Source organism: Anguilla anguilla, chromosome 2, assembly GCF_013347855.1.
Source record: "Anguilla anguilla isolate fAngAng1 chromosome 2, fAngAng1.pri, whole genome shotgun sequence".
Classification (NCBI taxonomy): domain Eukaryota; kingdom Metazoa; phylum Chordata; class Actinopteri; order Anguilliformes; family Anguillidae; genus Anguilla; species Anguilla anguilla.
The window spans coordinates 54,134,781-54,153,777 of NC_049202.1; the positions used below are offsets into that span (position 1 = coordinate 54,134,781).

An 18,997-nucleotide genomic window follows, 5' to 3' on the forward strand; every position below is an offset into this window, starting at 1 on the left:
TAAGCTGGAAGGACTGTTTCTCTGGCTGGACTTCACTGACCAAAGCAACTCAAGGAAGGAATGCTAATCAGAAAGTGCCTGTCAAGACCAGGGCAGTCCAGCAAATTGGAAAACATTCTAATGGTTTTCTTCCCAGGGCTCCTGGAGTTTATCACAGGTTGTTCATGCTACAGTGAGAAAGCTGACAACCTCTGCCCTAGCCACTCTTTCTCTGTAATGCAGCAGTGAACCATTACAGATCCTACACGAGCGTAGCAAGGCCTAGCTGTCATGTCAAGTTGTATAATGAGGAAGATGATGGTTGGAGAAAATGGTGAATTCTTGTCCACAGAAAAATATAGTTGGAACGAAATTATACAAGTGAAACATGTTTAATGTCAATGTGAAAACTGTTTAAGTATTAAATTGAAGTGATAAGTTGAACTGAACAATACATGTGGAAAAACTGAATGTATAATGGGATAGTGTCTCACAGACAAAGGGGAAATGTTAACCAAGATAAATCTGTCTGCAATTGCATGCCTGTGAGAGTATTCACAGTAGTTTATTTTATTTTTAGGATATAGATGAAACCCTCGAAGAGACTGCAGTCATGAATATGTACTTCCACTTTGCCTCTGGCATGGGAGAGCCCAAGTACATGCCAATACAGTCATGGGAGGCCCTCAATAAGACCCTGTTGGAGGCCCTTGACAACTACAATGAAGTCAATGCTGCTATGAACCTCGTACTATTTGAGGATGCCATGTCTCATATGTAAGGAAAAAACCTTTCTACTGAAATGAATGATTGTGGTGGTGATAGTGGCACTGATATTGATAATGCCTACATAAATGCAAATGTGTCATATGAAGTAATGCAAGCTTCATGGTGATCTATAATAATAATAATCATCATTGTAATCGTAATCATAATAAATAAAGCAACATACAGCTGAAATTTGATTGGCTTATAGTGGCCATATTTTTTGAGCTAACAACATTTTCTTACAGATTGCAACCAGACACATATTAAACAATCTTGCAAAGTTTCATAATACTTGATGAGTATAAGGGCAGTAAGTATTGCTGATATTTGATTGGTTGATGGTGACCATTTTGTTTAAGCAATCAACTTGTCTTTATGGATTGTCATAGTACCTTTGACCAATATGCAGCATAAAAAAATTTCAACTTGATCGGGCTGTTATGACCATTTGGTAACTGTAACGCTACCTAATTTTTTCCATTGTAATGTTGATAATCTCATTCTGGAGCATTTATTATCCATATACATTTTGAGATCAGCGAGTGTGCTTCTTTGGAAAATTCAGGAGGAAGACAAAGAGGAAGAATAATGAATAAAAAATTACATTGAGGCAGAATATTTTCACAGCAGAGATTCTGCCCTGCAAGAAGGCCTATAAAGAACTTCACGTACTAATATCATTTTTAATATTATGCCTGAGATTGGTGAACTTTTCTTTAACTATTTGTGGAATAGTGTGGTGGGATTGTGATTCATAATTAGATTGCTTGTAAGTACAGAGGCTGCAGGGGCAAAATACAATGCTTTTATCATGGATATAAATTTAGTGCCAACTCAAAACCTGCCCAAAATCAACCATAAATATTCTCATTCAGTCTTGGCGTGCATCAAGTGAGAACAGCCCCAGGGACTGGCAACCATCTGCAGCATTCAATACATGCAGTAGCCGATGCATATTATCTGCTCTTTAATGAAGCTGGATGATAATGAATTAGTTTTCCCATAAAATTTTCCATACATGTTACTAAAATCTTAGCGTAGAGCTTAACCCCTTTGCACAAGCCCTCTTTTAGCCAGGCTTTTTTGTCCTGACGTTCACTAGTAAGCCACTAGTGCTTTTGAGTTTTATTAAGTAAAACTTTAGCCAGTGTAGTCCCAAAGTTGTCAGAATGAAACTAGCGGGTCTATATTTAAGCTTTGCGTTTTTTTTGTAAGTGGGTGGTTTTATGGTTTTAAACACTCTATGCGCTATGATGGAATTATAAACAGATTAAGTGGGTGATTAATGGGTGGTTTTTTATTTATTTTGATGCATAGTAGATTTGATCTATATATGACAGTATATAGCCTTTTTCCTCAAAGATGATATTTCTTGATATAATTAGCTGCCGTGGTAACACATTTCTATGCTTGTGGGTCAGCCACTCTTCACAGTAAGAAGAACATTATAATTGCATATATTGTGTGTGCATGTGTGTGTGTGTGTGTGTGTGTGTTTGTGTGCATATTTGCGTTCCATAATTTTATTTTAAAAGTATATCTCTGCTTTTTCTGTGTATATGTTTTTCTCCTGCTCTCTGCTTCTCTCCCATCTCAGTCAATGCTCTCACTTTTTAATCTTCTCATGAAGCTGTCGCATCAACCGCATTCTGGAGTCTCCCAGAGGGAATGCTCTGCTGGTAGGAGTGGGTGGCAGTGGTAAACAGAGCCTGACGCGGCTCGCAGCCTTCATAAGCTCTTTGGAGGTGTTTCAGATTACCCTGAAAAAAGGATATGGCATCCCTGACCTTAAGGTAGGGCCATGTGTATGGAACAAGGTTTAGTAAGTCTTCTTCATTCATGACCACCTCCTTATTAACACCTTACCTTATCACATTAGCTCCATAGACGGGTATCAGGCCCTTTACTGTTATAAATATACATTACAAATATACTATAGGCATATTTTTGCGAGTTTTGCTTGTTCTCCTTTTTTTGATTATGGTAGAATATGCTAATTAAGCAGTTAACAAAGATATGGTAAGTATGGTAAAGGTATGGTTAACAAAGGTAAAGGTATGGTTAACAAAGATATGGTCCCTAATCCACAGGGACAGTGCATTGCATTGCTTAAATTTACCAGTACATGAAATAACAAGGTTATGCGATAATTTATACAGCTTTGGAGTGGTTTTATAATTATGTTTTTATATTTTATAATTAAAGTGAAATATTTACTTTTTTGTTTTAGAATGATTTGGCAGCATTGTACATCAAAGCTGGGGTGAAGAATGTTGGCACTGTGCTCCTGATGACCGATGCTCAGGTTGCAGATGAAAAATTCCTTGTTCTTGTCAATGATCTCTTGGCATCAGGTAACAGTTTTCAGAAGATATACCATATGCATAGTAATACCGTAACAATTTGTAGGCATTTTTTTGTAACATGGGTTTAACTGTCTGGTTTCACCTACTTTGTTTCACTTATTTTAAGTCACCTTTCCTTTTAGTATGTATTATTTCAGTCTATCCACTTTTTTTGCCTGAGATTGATGATTTTTTCTTTAACTTTTTGTGGAATGGTGGAATATTATGCGGCCATTTACAAAAAACACGTGCAGGTGGTAAAAATCGAATGCAACATGGATTATAAAAACAACATGTTGGGTACTGTGTATGAAATTCAATTAAATTCTGCTAAGTTTCTCACCCCAGGTTTAACTAGGCATAGCTAAATTAAAGTTAGCTAGCAACCTGGAGTTTGTCCATCACCTTTTAACTTTAATAATGTATTTAACTTTTTTTATTAATCTGACAACCGTTCTTATCTGAGTAATATAGAATTATCATGAATGTTACTTCCAAATTGAAGTGTAGGAAGGGTGGTGTAGATCATGGTGACTGTTAGGTGTGAAATATTAACCCATTCAGTATGTGTTGGAAATTTAAATTTCAAGTTGAGCTATGCACAAACCTGTTATCTTTTTATTTTTTTTTTCCAAAGTATGAGGTCATAATGCTGGTTGATAATCCAAACTCTTAGGAGCAAGTGCACAAAGTTAAATGTAGCAAAATAACTAGGTGATCACTGGAATACAACTTCAAACATGAGTCGAAACTAAACCTATAAAAAGACCTATAACATATATATATCATATATCTGTGTAGCCTCGTTACATAAATATAAATATTAAGCTGTGTAAACCAGGCTATTCCTCTCAGTAATCAGACAATGAACAGTGCATACAGTTAACTTAATGCTAGCAAAAATAATGGAAAACCCTGTGGGTGTGCTAGTGAAAATCCTACATAAGTGCAATCTGTCACATCAAGTCGGTAGACGTATTCTTTGAACAGAATGATTGTTTTTTTTTTTTTTTAAATGTGGTAACCATCAGATAACACACCATGAGCTATTGTGAAACACTGTAACAACCCTCGTAGTATCTGCAGATTTAGCCTTGCAACCTACAAAAAGTGCAAACTGGAATAATGGTGTAGTCCATTCAGCCGGTGTCCACAGAGAATGTGCTGTGGTGTGCCTTATAGCACCTGGCATTTTATGCTTATTAAAAGTTCAATAATTGTAGTTCAATCCTGGCATTACTTACCATGTGGTGATATGCGCTATGCTGTAGAGAACAGAAATGAAAGTAACACGATGCAAAAAAGTTCAAAATGTGTATTTTGTTGTGTGGTGTATGCGTGCATGTGCGTGTGTGTGAGAGAGAGAGCGTGTGTGTGTGAGAATGAGCACACTCTTTTACACCCAAAGATCTTTTTATGGGGCACAGATCTGTATTTAAAAGTTTGGTATTAGTTAGTAGTAATGGTAGTTAGTGACTACCCATGATAAAATCTGTGCCAGCTGCTTCTCGCTGCTATTTTAATTGTTTGAATCTTGACATGTCTATGCTAAACTACAGGTGAGATCCCAGATTTGTTTCCTGATGATGAAGTGGAAAATATCATAGGAAGTGTGAGAAATGAGGTCAAAGGCCTCGGACTGATGGACACGAGGGAGAACTGCTGGAAGTTCTTCATTGATCGTGTGCGCCGGCAGCTCAAGGTGAGTCACTCATGTACCTTAGGTGTACTTTGAATTCCAACCTGCTGAAATCCTCACATCAGGACCAAGTCAGTTGGTTGCTGATCATTGTATAATCAGCAGCTTTTCAGAGACAGTTGTGATATATGAAACACCAAAAATCAACTGCCAGCTGGGAATGAATGAATGAATGACTGAATTAATAAATAAATAAATAAAACATTAAAGGCCAATGTTGTATTTAATCATGTGGTGAAATTATCCCTCCTGTTTCTCACACTGGTGTGCATAGTTATAATTATTACTGTATGTCTTCAAGACACAGTTGATCCCATTCAAGGGGAAAAAAAATCAGATGACACATATCTCTGCTTCTTAACACAGTAAATTGCAAAGAAAATTTATGAAAGACACAAAACATGTGTGTCTTACATAAGACAATTGTTGGAATACAGTATATTGTATACCATTACAATTACATTTTTTTGCAATTACAGTCACAGTTTATTGTGAATTCCTCAAATATTATAAATGCAGTTGTACCACCATTCATGTTATTGAATGGTGCTGTTGGACCTCCAGCAGTGTTATAATTGGCTTGTTTTTAAAAATGCAGAATAAACTAAGAAGTCTCTGGTGTCCATCTTTTGTAAAGCATACATTAAACACATTTCCATTATTTCACCTTCCCTGGCTTGCAGGTGGCCCTCTGTTTCTCCCCTGTGGGTAACAAACTGAGGGTACGCAGCAGGAAGTTCCCAGCTGTAGTCAATTGCACGGCCATTGACTGGTTCCATGAGTGGCCCCAGGAGGCCCTTGAATCGGTCAGCTTGCGCTTCCTCCAGGAAGTGGAGCACATTGAGGTTTGTATACCTTACGAATGTTTACTACCAACCATTGGCCTGTATATTGCTCACTGCTGGTGTAATCGCTCTGATAATTGATTTAGAATCCCAATGGATAAAGGTGCATTCTTACTATTCATACTTTTAAAACCCCGTAACTGTCTGCTTAACCAAATGGTAAACCACATTTGATTTAAACGCAATCTAGTTGAACAACTTGTGGCACAGTTAAAGGGTAAATGCCACTTTTGTATTGGGTGATGATTTCCTGAATGCATGTTTGACTATTGCGTACTAATGCTTTATTCTTGATTTTTATTTTTACACATAGCCGGAGGTAAAGGACTCAATCAGCAAGTTCATGGCCTACGTTCATACAAGCGTGAATGATAGCTCTAAAGCCTACCTGGCGAATGATCGTCGGTACAATTACACAACACCCAAGTCGTTTCTGGAGCAGATCAAACTGTACCAGAATCTGCTTGCCCTGAAGAGGAAAGACCTAACCAGCAAGATGGAGCGGCTAGAGAATGGTCTGCAGAAGCTCAACAGCACTTCTGCTCAGGTATGTCATTAAATCATACTGCATTATGCCTCTGCTTGTATGTTATGCCTTCTGCATATGCTCAGAAAATGTCTACCTAAGTGGTCATCTCTCATTTGTGGAGGTGAGTGGCTGGGGGCCAAGCACGTACTGTAATTCATGATTGCATTACTGTTCTGCTGCTACTTTCCTTACCTGTGGTAAAACATTTTTGTGTAATAAAATATAAAATAAAAACTTTGCAACGTTTTAGTGCGTTCTCCAAATCAGCATCGACTGAATTTGGTTTTGTCGCAAGTGAGTTGAATTTGGGTGAGTCCTTAGTCCTTAGGATGAGGTTAATGTGAATTCAAAGGCATGGTTACTCCACAGTCATCCAAGAGAACTGATAGCAGCACACAGGGACCAGGCTCTTGCATGGTTTATTTTGAGTGACCACAAACAGCAGGCCCCAAGGGCAAGTCTGGTACGTGGGAGCGGAAATATCAAAAAGCAAAACAACACGTATAGAAAACAGGAGCTTGGTCAACAGGGGCCAAACTGACCTAATCCTCTCCTGCTAGCACCTCATAGCTGTAGTGCAACTCTTGGTAACACCTTCTATGAAGCCTAATGTGCTAGAATATGTTCATAATTCAGTGTTAGTATAGTTATAAACTCTCACAAATGCTCATCCTGCTTCATAACAATAATCAGAACTCTTTATAAAACATTTTATAATGACTTATAAGGTCAAGTATCATAATACATTGTAATAGCTGGTCACTGACATGTTGGCAAGGATCATTGGATATTATCATTTGTATAGTTGTGATACATTATAAACCATTATAACAGCTATTATATTACTTCATATACAGTTTGGTATTGTGATACTTGACCTTATAAGTTAGATCCTTGATAAAGTACAGTCATTACGCAAGTATAAATTTACAGAGGAGTTTCTTTCCATGCTCAAGACATGTACCATGACTGCTCAGTTGGAACAAAGATGACTATGTGCTATTTTTCAGTTTTGGATTCTAGTTAAGCAAGTCTGGACATTCAGACAGCAGCATTACCCCAGGGCTAGTATCAGCTGAACACTATTTCCCCCAAAATACTTGAATTAATAAATCTGTTTTCATTCTTTTTGAGCAGGGTCATGTAGGTCAGCCTACATACACCCTGTAGCCATGAGCACCCCCATGATGAAAGCAGTAAAAACATGCCGTTCTCGCTGTTGCTGTCTGTATTCTACCTAGTCGCTTTATGACTTTGATTGCAGGTATTATTATTATTTTTATTATTATTATTATTATGTCAGTTTCATCCCCCTAGCCTCCTGCATGATCTGATTTAAAGACATGCTTGTCAATCCCAGCATTTGGATCTCTTCCGTATGCGGTCAGTGAAAAGTTTCATGTTTTTTTTTCTGCTTGTTTTTTTTTTTTTGCTTTATCTTTTCCCCTGTTCACATTTTGCCTGTGGTTCCCTAAGTATTTCAATACATTGATTCCACCAAGAATGTGTGCTGATTCTTTCCCCCTGACAGTGGAGTTATTGATCTTCCTTTTCACATCTTTCATATCTCAGTATTTTTGCGCTTTGTATTTTCCCCCTGGTTGTTACAATTGCGGTCTCAGCTGGAAGATATATGTGTGTATAATAGTGGATCCTGCTTACAAGCTACTCTCAAGTGCATTGCATTTGTTGTACAACAGCTCAGTACATCTTTTACAAAGCAGCCTCCTAAGAGTTTGTTCACTGACGTCAGCAACATTTTTGTGTCTCAAAGCACATTGTTTAGGGTTGTTATCTCCCCGTAAATCTCCATAATGACTCCAGAATGTAATGTAGGCCTGTCTCAGCTCTCTTTCTTCAGTGGGTAACCTGATTGCTTTAGAGGTTGCAAAGCACATGTACTTTTGAAAATACAGTATATATTAATGCGTGTGATCACTGCACTTACGGTGGAAAGTAAGAAATAAAACATTTGTTTGTTTTGTCTAACCACTACAAATTGGATAAGGAAATGTGGACTGGGCTGCCTAGAAGTTCGACTCATTAAGTAAATGAGTGGAACCTGCTTGCAGAAACTGGCTGTAGAATACCTTGCATAACCTCTGAGAATATTACATACATTTTTGGATTGTGCAGCACATTTCCAGTGTTTCTGAGCTCAAGAAATACAACTTTGTAAAACAGATAATGAAGTTCAAATCCAGAAGAACCAAGGTAAAAGTTGGTTTGTGGACCAAAGGGAGTAAATGCATAGATACGTTAGTCATAAAGTAGTCATAGATTATATGGGATCATCATGTTTTCAGAATAATATTTCTGAGGCATTTATTACATTCCCATCTTCTTCTGTGCATTGTGAATCATTGTCGGTAGTTTTAATGGGTTAAGAGTGGGTTGCAACCAAAGCCCAAAAGATATATGTTGTTAATGACAGAATGTCTTTATTTACTGATTCTCTTGTTGCCTGCTACACAAATTAAAGCTGGGCTAGTCAGTGTAGAGATGTGTCCCAGAGGCATATTAATGCAGAAGCACTTACTCTGTGCTTTTTAGACCTTAATGGGTTTGACAAATATTCTTCTCTGATATTAATATACGAAAGTAAATTCCATTTTACTCCCCATAGACATCTCTGTTGAGATAACAGCTGGACAGATACAGAGGCTTATTGCTACATCCTGAAATTTAAAATATTGAAAGTTAATATAATAATGGGTGCAATTAGACTTTTTTTTTTACATATTTTTTTTTTAGTGCAGCTCACATAATAAAATGCAACAATGACATTTGTACATATACATGCACACATATAGTAGATGAAAATTTACAGTAAATGACTCCCTAACCAGTAACAAAGAATGAGTACTGTACAGTTAAAAGTGATACTTAAAACGATAAAAGATATTTTTCTTTACCGGTTCAACCGTACAATCCAGAGAGAAACTTCCCTAGGTTTCCCACTTGAAGAAAGTGTTTTATGTTCAGACATAAAATTGATAGGAACATGAGTAATGTAATAGGTTTTCAGCTAGAACTGTCATCTTCGCCAAAAGAACACCATTCAAAGTCACAGTCTGGCACCACAGTCTGATGCAGGAGGAAATTTGTCAGCCAGGTGTTTCCAACATGCATAACCATCGTAAAGAAAAGTGTTCTGGTGTCTCAGTTGACTAAGATGAAACACAAGTGGCATATGTCAGGGCACTGGATTCAGTCAACATTTGTTCTTAGCTTTGTCTTATAAATTAATGTTAGAGCTGCTTTTTTCAGAAAATGACTTTTTTATTCTTACAAGTGATTCATTGAAGCAGGCTGCATTTAATTGAAAAGGATGATCAAATGTGTGTGAAGACCTGTGGTTATAAGTTAGAGACATGGTTTATTAGCATTATATTAGTTAAATTTTCCTTGTTTTTAACATCAATTTAAAAGAAATTCAGTAGTGATGTACAGTAAGACTATGTTTCTTTTTTTTGTAATGAGAATTTAATAGGTTGTATATACTATAGTACAGCTACCTAGCTTCAGATGAGAGAGACATGTTTTACTGAAAACTGGTGAATGAAGTTAATCACGTTAATTTTGTCCTGCTGCTGTGGTGTTTCTGGTCATTGTTGACTAGAAACATAGTCTAATAAGTATGGGCTACATGGCTATCATGCAGTAACACATGGCCCAAATCAGCATTTACAGGATTCTGATATAGGGTATACATTGTTATCAGTTAATATTTGGATAATACTATGTTATATCTGTGCTGTTATTCATCATTTCCATTTATCACAAAGACAAAGGCAGCAGAAGTGCTTAGGCAGTTCAGTTTTTGATTTTGAGTTGTTTAAAGACAATAAGAGTTTACTATGTTATTGACAAATTAAAATGGGCACAATTGTCAGGATCTCTTTGCAGTACTCATATTATAAATTGTCGGCACACATAGTATAATTAAAATTATGGGGTGATCATTAAAAAATCAAAAAGAACCATTCAATTCCCTGGAATTGTCAACATCTTTTAATTATTCTGCCAGTAATAGATTTTGTATTTTGGTGTACTTCCTACATCTATTTTAACATTATTCTACAATATGCAGCTTACATATAATCAGACAGTCGTACAGCAAACAGAAAGCCACTCAGTCAACAGGAAAAAGTATGCAGGATTGGGTTTGGTTTATCCACTGAACCCAAATACAGGGAAAAACGCAGAGATCCAGCTGAATATGAAACTTGGTGCATCCCTACACACGTAAGATTTGGGCTTCTTATTCCACTATATGGTGGAAATGTCTATGAACACTTCTGATAAAGATGAGAAAAGAAGGCTGTATAAAAATTAATCAGGTAATGGGCAATACTATGCTCAAAAAAACCTAGTATATGGCTGGATCGGCCGACCAATGGTGTAACTTCGTAACTCGGCCGACCAATGATGTAACTTCATCACTCAGTCACTCAGTCACAGACATTCACGTTTGTAGGGCTGGCCCCGCTGTTGTAGTCCAGGCAAAAATGAGGAATTGATATTATTTTATACTAATACAGTATTTGTATAAAATGCTAAAAAAAAAAGATACTTGAACTTAAAGGGTCTTGAGTCTATATGCAGTAAATAGTCCATTACTCCCCAGTATGGTCACCAATCTCACAAAACACTTTAGAAGACTATTCATTTGTCATCCTTGGGAATGTAGGGCACACAAGTACTGGCAACAAAATCATTTCCTATGAGTATTAGTGTATATATGCAGTATATATTCAGTTAAATGCAAAAGTATTGGGACAGTGACACAATTTGTGTTGTTTTGGCTCTGTATTCCAACACATTGGATTTGAAATAAAACAATGAATATGTGCTTAAAGTGCAGACTGTCAGCTTTAATTTGAGGGTATTTACATCCATATCGGGTGATTTATGTGGTAATTACAGCCCTTATTACACATTGTAGGTGAACAAAAATAATTGGACAAATTAAAATCAAGTAATCATACTTGATAGCAAATCATTTAAATCCAATGACTGCCTAAAGTTTGCGACCCATAGATGTCACCAGACGCTGGGTATCTTCCCTGGCAATGCTCTGTCAAGCCGATACTGCAGCCATCTTTAGTTCCTGTTTGTTTCTGGGGTATTTTACCTTTAGTCTTGTCTTCAGCAAATGAAGTGCATGTTCAGTTGGATTCAGGTTGGGTGATTGACATGGCCACTTTTTGGCCCCCTTGGTTGCTTTAGAAGTATGCTTGGGGTCATTGTCCTGCTGCAAGGTAAAGCACTGTCCAATGTGTTCTGAGGTATTTGGTCAGCATATGGAGGCATACTTATTAAGTAACCTCTGTGCATGAAGCAGATATTAATAATGGACAGGATAAAAGGTTTCTCTGTTTAATAAAAGTACTAGTTCTCATTAGTCATATTTAACCACTAAATTATTTTTGTTCTTGTTTTCTGAAGAGATCTTTTTCAATTAAAAATCCATTGTGACCTTTAGAGGAAAAGCCACATCGCTAAGATTAGATAACACTGAAAACAAAAACAGTTGTGCTGTCACTCTATAAAACATGAGAGATGCAATTAGAAGATAATGGCAAATTCATTAGTGTATATACTTCACTTGTTGATTGCTTTTTAAAGTGTAAACAAAACTAGCTTTAAAAACTGCATTATCAAAAACATTTAACTATTATACTAGAATAATTCAATTAGAAATGCATAATACAGTTTGTAGATTTCAGTGCCGTTGTTTACCACAAGCTTCAATCAACTATTTTGACATACGGGCAGTATTTCTGGAAAGTGGGGATATAACAAAGTGGAAACAAAGTAGAGATGTATCCCCTAGTGTGAGCTTATCTCCCTCTCAACCAAGCCTTCCCCTGCCTTGTACCCTGGCAGGTGGATGACCTTAAAGCCAAGCTTGCCGCCCAGGAAGTAGAATTGAAGCAGAAGAACGAGGACGCCGACAAGCTGATCCAAGTGGTGGGGGTGGAGACGGAGAAGGTGAGCAAGGAGAAAGCGGTGGCGGACGAGGAGGAGCAGAAGGTGGCGCAGATCGCCGTGGTGGTGAGCGGGAAGCAGCGGGACTGCGAAGAGGACTTGGCAAAAGCTGAGCCAGCCCTTGTTGCCGCACAGGAGGCGCTCAACACTTTGAACAAGGTGAGGAACTGGGAACCTTCGTCAAACAGTATCTTTCGTATCTGCCCACAGTGATGACTGCTGAGCTGAAAATTACGGGGCAGACAACCTCCCCTTAAACTGATTATTGGTTTTGACTTGTTTTCAGTCATATTCCTGGAGTGAAAATACAGCGATTAAGTCACATACCCTATACCAGGGGTAACCACACTTTTTTGGCTTGTGAAATACTTTATCAGTGGCCTGCACAATGTGATCTATTAATCAGTACAATCCTTTTGCTGAATGACATGAAAAATTGTATTTCATGTTAATTCTAGGATTTGAATATTGTGGCACTGGCTGGGTTGTGGTGTGGAAGCTGAATAGACTGGAGGTGAAACGTACTGACCTTGAGGTCTGTTTATTTTAATGGCAACACGTCAAACGTGAGAAATAAATTCTTATACGTCGTTCAGGAAACAAATATTCACCAAAAAAACTGCGTCAAACATTCTGTGGATCGGTGTCGGCTACGGCGGGGAATCCTTCCTGATTCTAGCAGGGAACCCATAGCACATCAGCCAGAATCTGAAAAACAGACCCAGTTAGGACAAGTCTGGATTCTGGTGATGCCCTGATTGCAGGGCACATGGGTTTTATGCCCCTTATTCATTATGATCCTCCCCTGTGCGCTGACCCAGGTCCAGAACAGCCAGCTTGGTGGAGGTGACACGATGGAACTTCCTTTGGCATGGGGTCCCCACAATATATATACAATTTCTCAATTTCAATTTTAGTATAGCCACAAAAAGCCCACATTCCAATGTATTTCTGTATTTTATAGATTTTACGGTCTCTACCTAATTCTGATGACTTGCTCTGAATGGAGTTAACCAGGTTTGCATAATCAGGACAGTAGCTGCTGGTAGCTAGCCTCAAGCAGGCCTCCAAATGGCTGTCAGTCAGGTTGCGCCGGTATTTGGATTTAATAATCTTCATGTGGGAAAATGCTGATTCACATAATTAAACCGAGCCAAAAAATGCTGTCAAAGTGGCGCATTTTCTGATGTTTGGATACTTTTCTTTTGCGAGTAAGTTCCAAAACTGTCTTTACTTCCTTTACCATCAGTGTCAGCCTGGAGAGATAAAATCTCATCCTCCAGCGCTGACAAGTCCATGTGGAAGAGTGATCCGATTTTTGAGGGAAGGGAATCAACCCCAGCTTCGGCTCAAGTAACGCAAAGTCTTGGAAGCATTTGTCAAAGTCTGACCTGACGTTTTGAATCTGCTCAAATCTAGTGAGCTCTGTCAAGTTGCACATATTTCTTTCCTTGCTTTTCCAGCTCAGATGCAGTATGTTTTAAGTTGTGACAGTAATTCCAGTTTTTGCTTGAAAGTATTAACTGAGCTGATCATGTCGACTACTGTTTTGTCTTGCAGCTCTAAATTTAGCTCATTCAACATGTTGGTCAGATCAGTTAAAAATGCTAAATCTAAGAGCCATTGCTTCTTGTCCAGCTGTTTGTATTCTGCATGTTTTGAGATGGAGAAACTCCTTTATCTCAGGCAGCAGCTTTCTAAATCTCTGTAAAAATTTGCCCTGGATTAGCCATCTCACATCCGTGTACAGCAAAAATCTGTGTGCTTGGAGTCAGCATCCTGCAGCTAAGCACAATACAGCCGTCTTTGAAGAGATCTTCCCCAAACGGACACATCCATGTTTAGCATTTTCGTGCATAATGCTTATGGGTATATTATACAGTGATAAATAAGGAAGTCAGGCAATGTGTACTCCTTGCACTTTGCAATGAATCCGCTGGAAACGGCCCACCATCGCAGGTGCTCCTTCAGTGGTGATTGACCCCAACTTAAACATCGGCAGTTCTGTTTTGTCGACAAAGTCCTTGAATATCCAAAAAAGGTTGTCCCCCCGAGGTGTGTTCTTTCATTGGTAAAATTGTAAGCAGTTCTTCTTTTGTCATCATGCCGTCAAATACCATCCTAATAAAAATGTAAAAGCCGTATCGGTGAGGTCTGTTGACTCATCTAACTGGAGCATGAAGCACTCACAGTCTGTTATGTCATTTCAAAGTTGCCACCTCAAATCAACTGCCATTGGCCTCAGAAGCCTGAGGGACACAAATTGCGTCAAGAAGCACTGTCTTTAATCTCTGTTGAATAACTCTTATTTCTGATCTCTTACTTTAAGATCCTGAAAGGAGTCAGTGACTTGACTCAGGCCTCTTTTTGCCCATCTTGAAAGTATTTCTTGTGTTTAACAATAACATGACTCACCTGGAATGATGCTTCTGTGGCTGCCATTGCTTTTGAGCTTTGTCATGTGAAAATTGACTATTCGCCAATTAACTGTACCTACGTTCTTTAACTTTTCCTTTCTAAGCTTGCTTTTGGCAGGGACATCACAGTTGTAGATTTTGTGAAGTGTTTGGAAATGCTTTTCCATTTTCCTTTCTTTGAAATGGCAATGCTGGACATGGCAATCGACGTATTGGGCATCCCTGCTCTATGCCATCAGATATAGCCTGCTCTCCCAAATCAGGTTAGGTGATAAACGAAATCATTTTTTTCATACTTTGTGTCATAAAAATTGTGCACATTCAAAATTATTATGTAATTATTATAATTTTGTAATTATTCAAAAATGTGGATACATGTAGTTTTTTTTACTTTTCCTTGGTGACATCAGCTGTAGTTCACCAAGGGAATGAAAAGCAGCATGGTGTTGGCTTGATTTCTGTTTGACCTGTAAGTAACGTTACCTCTAGCTATCCAGCTAGGGTTGCCAGATGTTTGGTCAGAATGTCCGGGTTGCACATTTTTACATGCCCTGTACATGTCCGGTAGTTTCTAATGAATTTATGTGTCAGTGACTTGGTCGGGTATACGAGGGTGAGTGGGCAGGGTTGAAGATGAAAGAGGATAAAAAATCTGCATAGTATGCCTTTAAGGAACTGTTTTCACCTAAAATACGTGACATGGTGGGTTGAGGCTCATTTCTCATACATACACAGTTGAAATGTTTTTTTCTTCATCTATATAATTTGAACAAGAATAGTTTTCACTACACATCTTTTAAACAACAGAATTTTTTTTTCTATTTAATGTCAAGGTGTTCAGAGAACTTATTTATGTAACAGTGAGTAAGCAGTAAAATCTCGCCGTCCCTGATGTTTTCTGTTCAGTTATGATTTACAGTTTTCCCATGTGTTAAGATTTCCACGTAGAGGAACAAGACATTTTGCCACCGTCAAACTCAGAAGGCCCTCACAGACTAATGAAACCACCAGGGGGTTTTCACAGCTCTCAGTCTGACGGAAGTACTGCTGCAGCTTTCAAAGGCACTGAGCAACTGACACCTCTATTAAAGTTCTCCTATCAGAAGGAGCTAATTAATAATCCTCTTGATGCTTTTAAATGTTGCTATTAAGTTGTTTACTTTTATGCATCCCTACAGAACAACTTGACAGAACTGAAGTCATTTGGCTCCCCCGTGACCGCGGTCACCAATGTGACAGCTGCTGTCATGGTGCTGATGGCCCCCGGGGGCCGTGTCCCCAAGGACCGCAGCTGGAAGGCGGCCAAGGCCATGATGGCCAAGGTTGATGGCTTCCTGGATGCCTTGGTCAACTTTAAAAAAGAAAACATCCATGAAAACTGCTTGAAGGCCATCCAGCCGTACCTGCAGGACCCAGAGTTTCGCCCTGAGCTTGTGGCCTCAAAGTCCTTCTCAGCTGCAGGTCTCTGCTCTTGGGTGATCAACATTGTAAAGTTCTACGAGGTGTACTGTGAAGTGGAGCCCAAGAGACAGGCCCTCAGCAAAGCCAATGCTGAACTTGCTGCCGCCCAGGACAAGCTGGCTACTATCAAGGCTAAAATCAATGTGAGTAAAATCCTACACATTCCAACATCACTGTGAAATGCCATATTGCCCACTATTGCTCTGTGTAAAGTGAATACAATTCAGATTCAATTAAAATTGAATGTCATGGAAATATTTAACATTTCCTTTCCGTTTTTCTACATTGCTCTAAAAGTTCTGAAACATGAATATCATATCTATATCCCCCGGGTAATGCTTTTTTTCTGTAGAGCAGGGTTTGAACTTCACGGAACAAGTCTCTCCTTCCCAATGATTCTAATTAATCTAAAATCCACCACCAACTAATTGTGTTCTCCCATATGGCAATCATTAACATATTCCAAAGAAAGAAGCAACATCAGAGAATGATCATTTACATTCCTCAGTATGGGAAATCAATTGCCGTAGATAGATTCTTTTGCAATACACCTTGATCTCTCATGTAATGAGCATTTAGATTACTTGAAAGTTTTGTGCCTTTTTATGCTTCTCTTCCTAATGGCCCTACCCCTCTCTTCTGTCTGACAGCACCTTAATGAGAACTTGGCGAAGCTGACAGCAAAGTTTGAGAAAGCCACGGCTGACAAACTCAAATGCCAGCAGGAGGCTGAATCCACTGCACTCACCATCTCACTTGCCAACCGTCTGGTGAGCCTCACTGGCAGGAGCCACTGATAGTCACCTGGACAATAAGAAATCCCAAATAAACATGGCATATTTCAAGTACATATCTGTAGAAACTGCAGCTTTATTATTGCCTAATTATCAGGCTGATGCAAATTAGACAGGCCCATGCAAATAAGGTTACCTGGCATATGCTAATGAAAAAAAAAGACTGTACATTTGCTGACAAAAAAGCTTATACTCAAGGATTATCATGATACATACAGTGTGTATGTGTATGTATGTGTGTGTGTGTGTGTGTGTGTGTGTATGTATATACTGTATATATACATACATATAATGTGCTCAGGTTGGTATCTAAGACATTGCAGTTTCCAGCCCCAATTATGTCTTTAGCTAAGTATGGCTATACACAGCACTGGAACACAATTTGCTTTGTCCTGCCAAGAGGGAATGAACATGGAACCCCAATCAGGGTTCCTGGGATTAGCACTGCATTAGTTCCTTCGGCATTAGTACAGTGTGCCACCTACCAAATAGTGGAGATGCAAATCTCTAGGGATGCTATATTGGCTGAAAATGTTTTAAAATTGGTCTTTTCCTTCATCCAGGTAGGGGGGCTGGCATCAGAGAATGTTCGATGGGCTGAAGCAGTCAGTAATTTCAAGATTCAGGAGAGTACACTGTGTGGGGATGTACTATTGATCACAGCCTTTGTCTCTTACCTGGGCTACTTCACCAAGCGCTATCGCCTAGAACTGATGGACAAAACCTGGAGGCCTTATCTAAGCCAGCTCAAGGTCAGTGAAAAGAATATATTTTGTTCTACATACTGTATGTATAACAGTTTTCAGTTCCTTTGTAAAACTGATGGTTTCCATAATGTAATATAGGTTTTGTAATAGATGTGATAGGTAAAGTAGCCTTCTCTATAAAATACTGCTTATATATTGTGGAGGAAACTAAATGCATAACAAGCTTCTTTGTTAGTTTTACAGTTGAATGGGTTTTAATTTAATTTTCATTCCCAGTGAGAAAAGCCTGATCACTTGTTATCTATTTATCTATTGTTTCATGCAATAGTAAGGCATGGAATTGTCTAAAAATATAAATAGCCCTTTGGAAAATGTCATGGTCTTCTTCTTCTTCTTCATCTTCTTCTTCTTCTTCTTCTTCCTACCGGCAGCATGTTTTCTGCCTGATTTTGAACACCAAACTCTGTTTAGGCATATGATCAATGTCTACCTACTCTATTATATTGACAAGTCAGCCCCTAACAATTTTAGGAGACATCACTGCAATGTATTTGTGTCCAGAAACTTCATGAAAACATCCATTCAAACAAAACAATCAATATCATAAACCTTTATTATATGTACAGGCTGGGATTAATTTTATTGATTATTTTATAGAATTAGGGTATTATGTCTCTTATGGTTTAATTTTCCACATCAAAACTGCCCCCTCTACCTGTGTCTTCTGTCCAAGGTTGCAATTCCAGTCACGCCAGATTTGGACCCACTGACTATGCTAATGGATGATGCGGACATAGCGGCTTGGCAGAATGAGGGGTTACCCGCAGATAGGATGTCCACAGAGAATGCCACCATCCTTACCAGCTGTGAGCGCTGGCCATTAATGGTTGACCCTCAGCTCCAGGGGATCAAATGGATAAAGACCAAGTATGGAGATGACCTCAGGGTCATCCGGATTGGTCAGAGAGGGTAAATGGCCCTAAATTGCTGGGTGGTGCATTTTAACATTGTGAGGTATTGCTTGGGTTCATAGTTAGCAGTTTGGTCCTTTTAAATTTCACACTAATTTTCTCTCAGATATCTGGATTCTGTGGAGAGAGCCTTGTCTGCTGGTGAAGTAGTTTTGATTGAAAATTTGGAAGAGATGGTAGATCCAGTTCTGGGACCTTTACTTGGTCGAGAAACTATTAAGAAGGGGAGGTAAGTAGGGCTATTTATAGTGTATTTGTGTGTGTGTGTGTGTGTGTGTGTGTGTGTGTGCGTGCATGCGTGCGTGCGTGCGTGTGTGTGTGCGTGTGTGCGTGTGTGCTTTGATTTAGGGATTTCTTTGAAGTGGTGCAACATTTGAACATTCCAAAAAATGAGTTGCTCTTGTTTGGAATACAATGTTTGTTTGTTCTGTGAGGAAAGTGTTGTAACTTGGTGCCATTTAGATATCAATAATATGATACACAGACAT

At 38.6% G+C, this 18,997-nt stretch overlaps 1 protein-coding gene across 1 annotated transcript in view; it reads left to right on the forward strand.

The window, feature by feature from the left end:
* The window catches only part of dnah9 (dynein, axonemal, heavy chain 9), a 124,177-nt gene that overhangs the window by 54,485 nt on the left and 50,695 nt on the right, over positions 1-18,997 (forward strand). The window contains exons 43-54 of the mRNA XM_035405087.1: positions 560-756; positions 2,378-2,540; positions 2,978-3,101; positions 4,652-4,794; positions 5,475-5,636; positions 5,950-6,183; positions 12,058-12,318; positions 15,755-16,180; positions 16,688-16,807; positions 17,395-17,583; positions 18,272-18,507; positions 18,616-18,738. Of these exons, the coding sequence (XP_035260978.1) occupies positions 560-756; positions 2,378-2,540; positions 2,978-3,101; positions 4,652-4,794; positions 5,475-5,636; positions 5,950-6,183; positions 12,058-12,318; positions 15,755-16,180; positions 16,688-16,807; positions 17,395-17,583; positions 18,272-18,507; positions 18,616-18,738 (2,378 nt within the window). The remainder of the gene's footprint in view (positions 1-559; positions 757-2,377; positions 2,541-2,977; positions 3,102-4,651; positions 4,795-5,474; positions 5,637-5,949; positions 6,184-12,057; positions 12,319-15,754; positions 16,181-16,687; positions 16,808-17,394; positions 17,584-18,271; positions 18,508-18,615; positions 18,739-18,997) is intronic.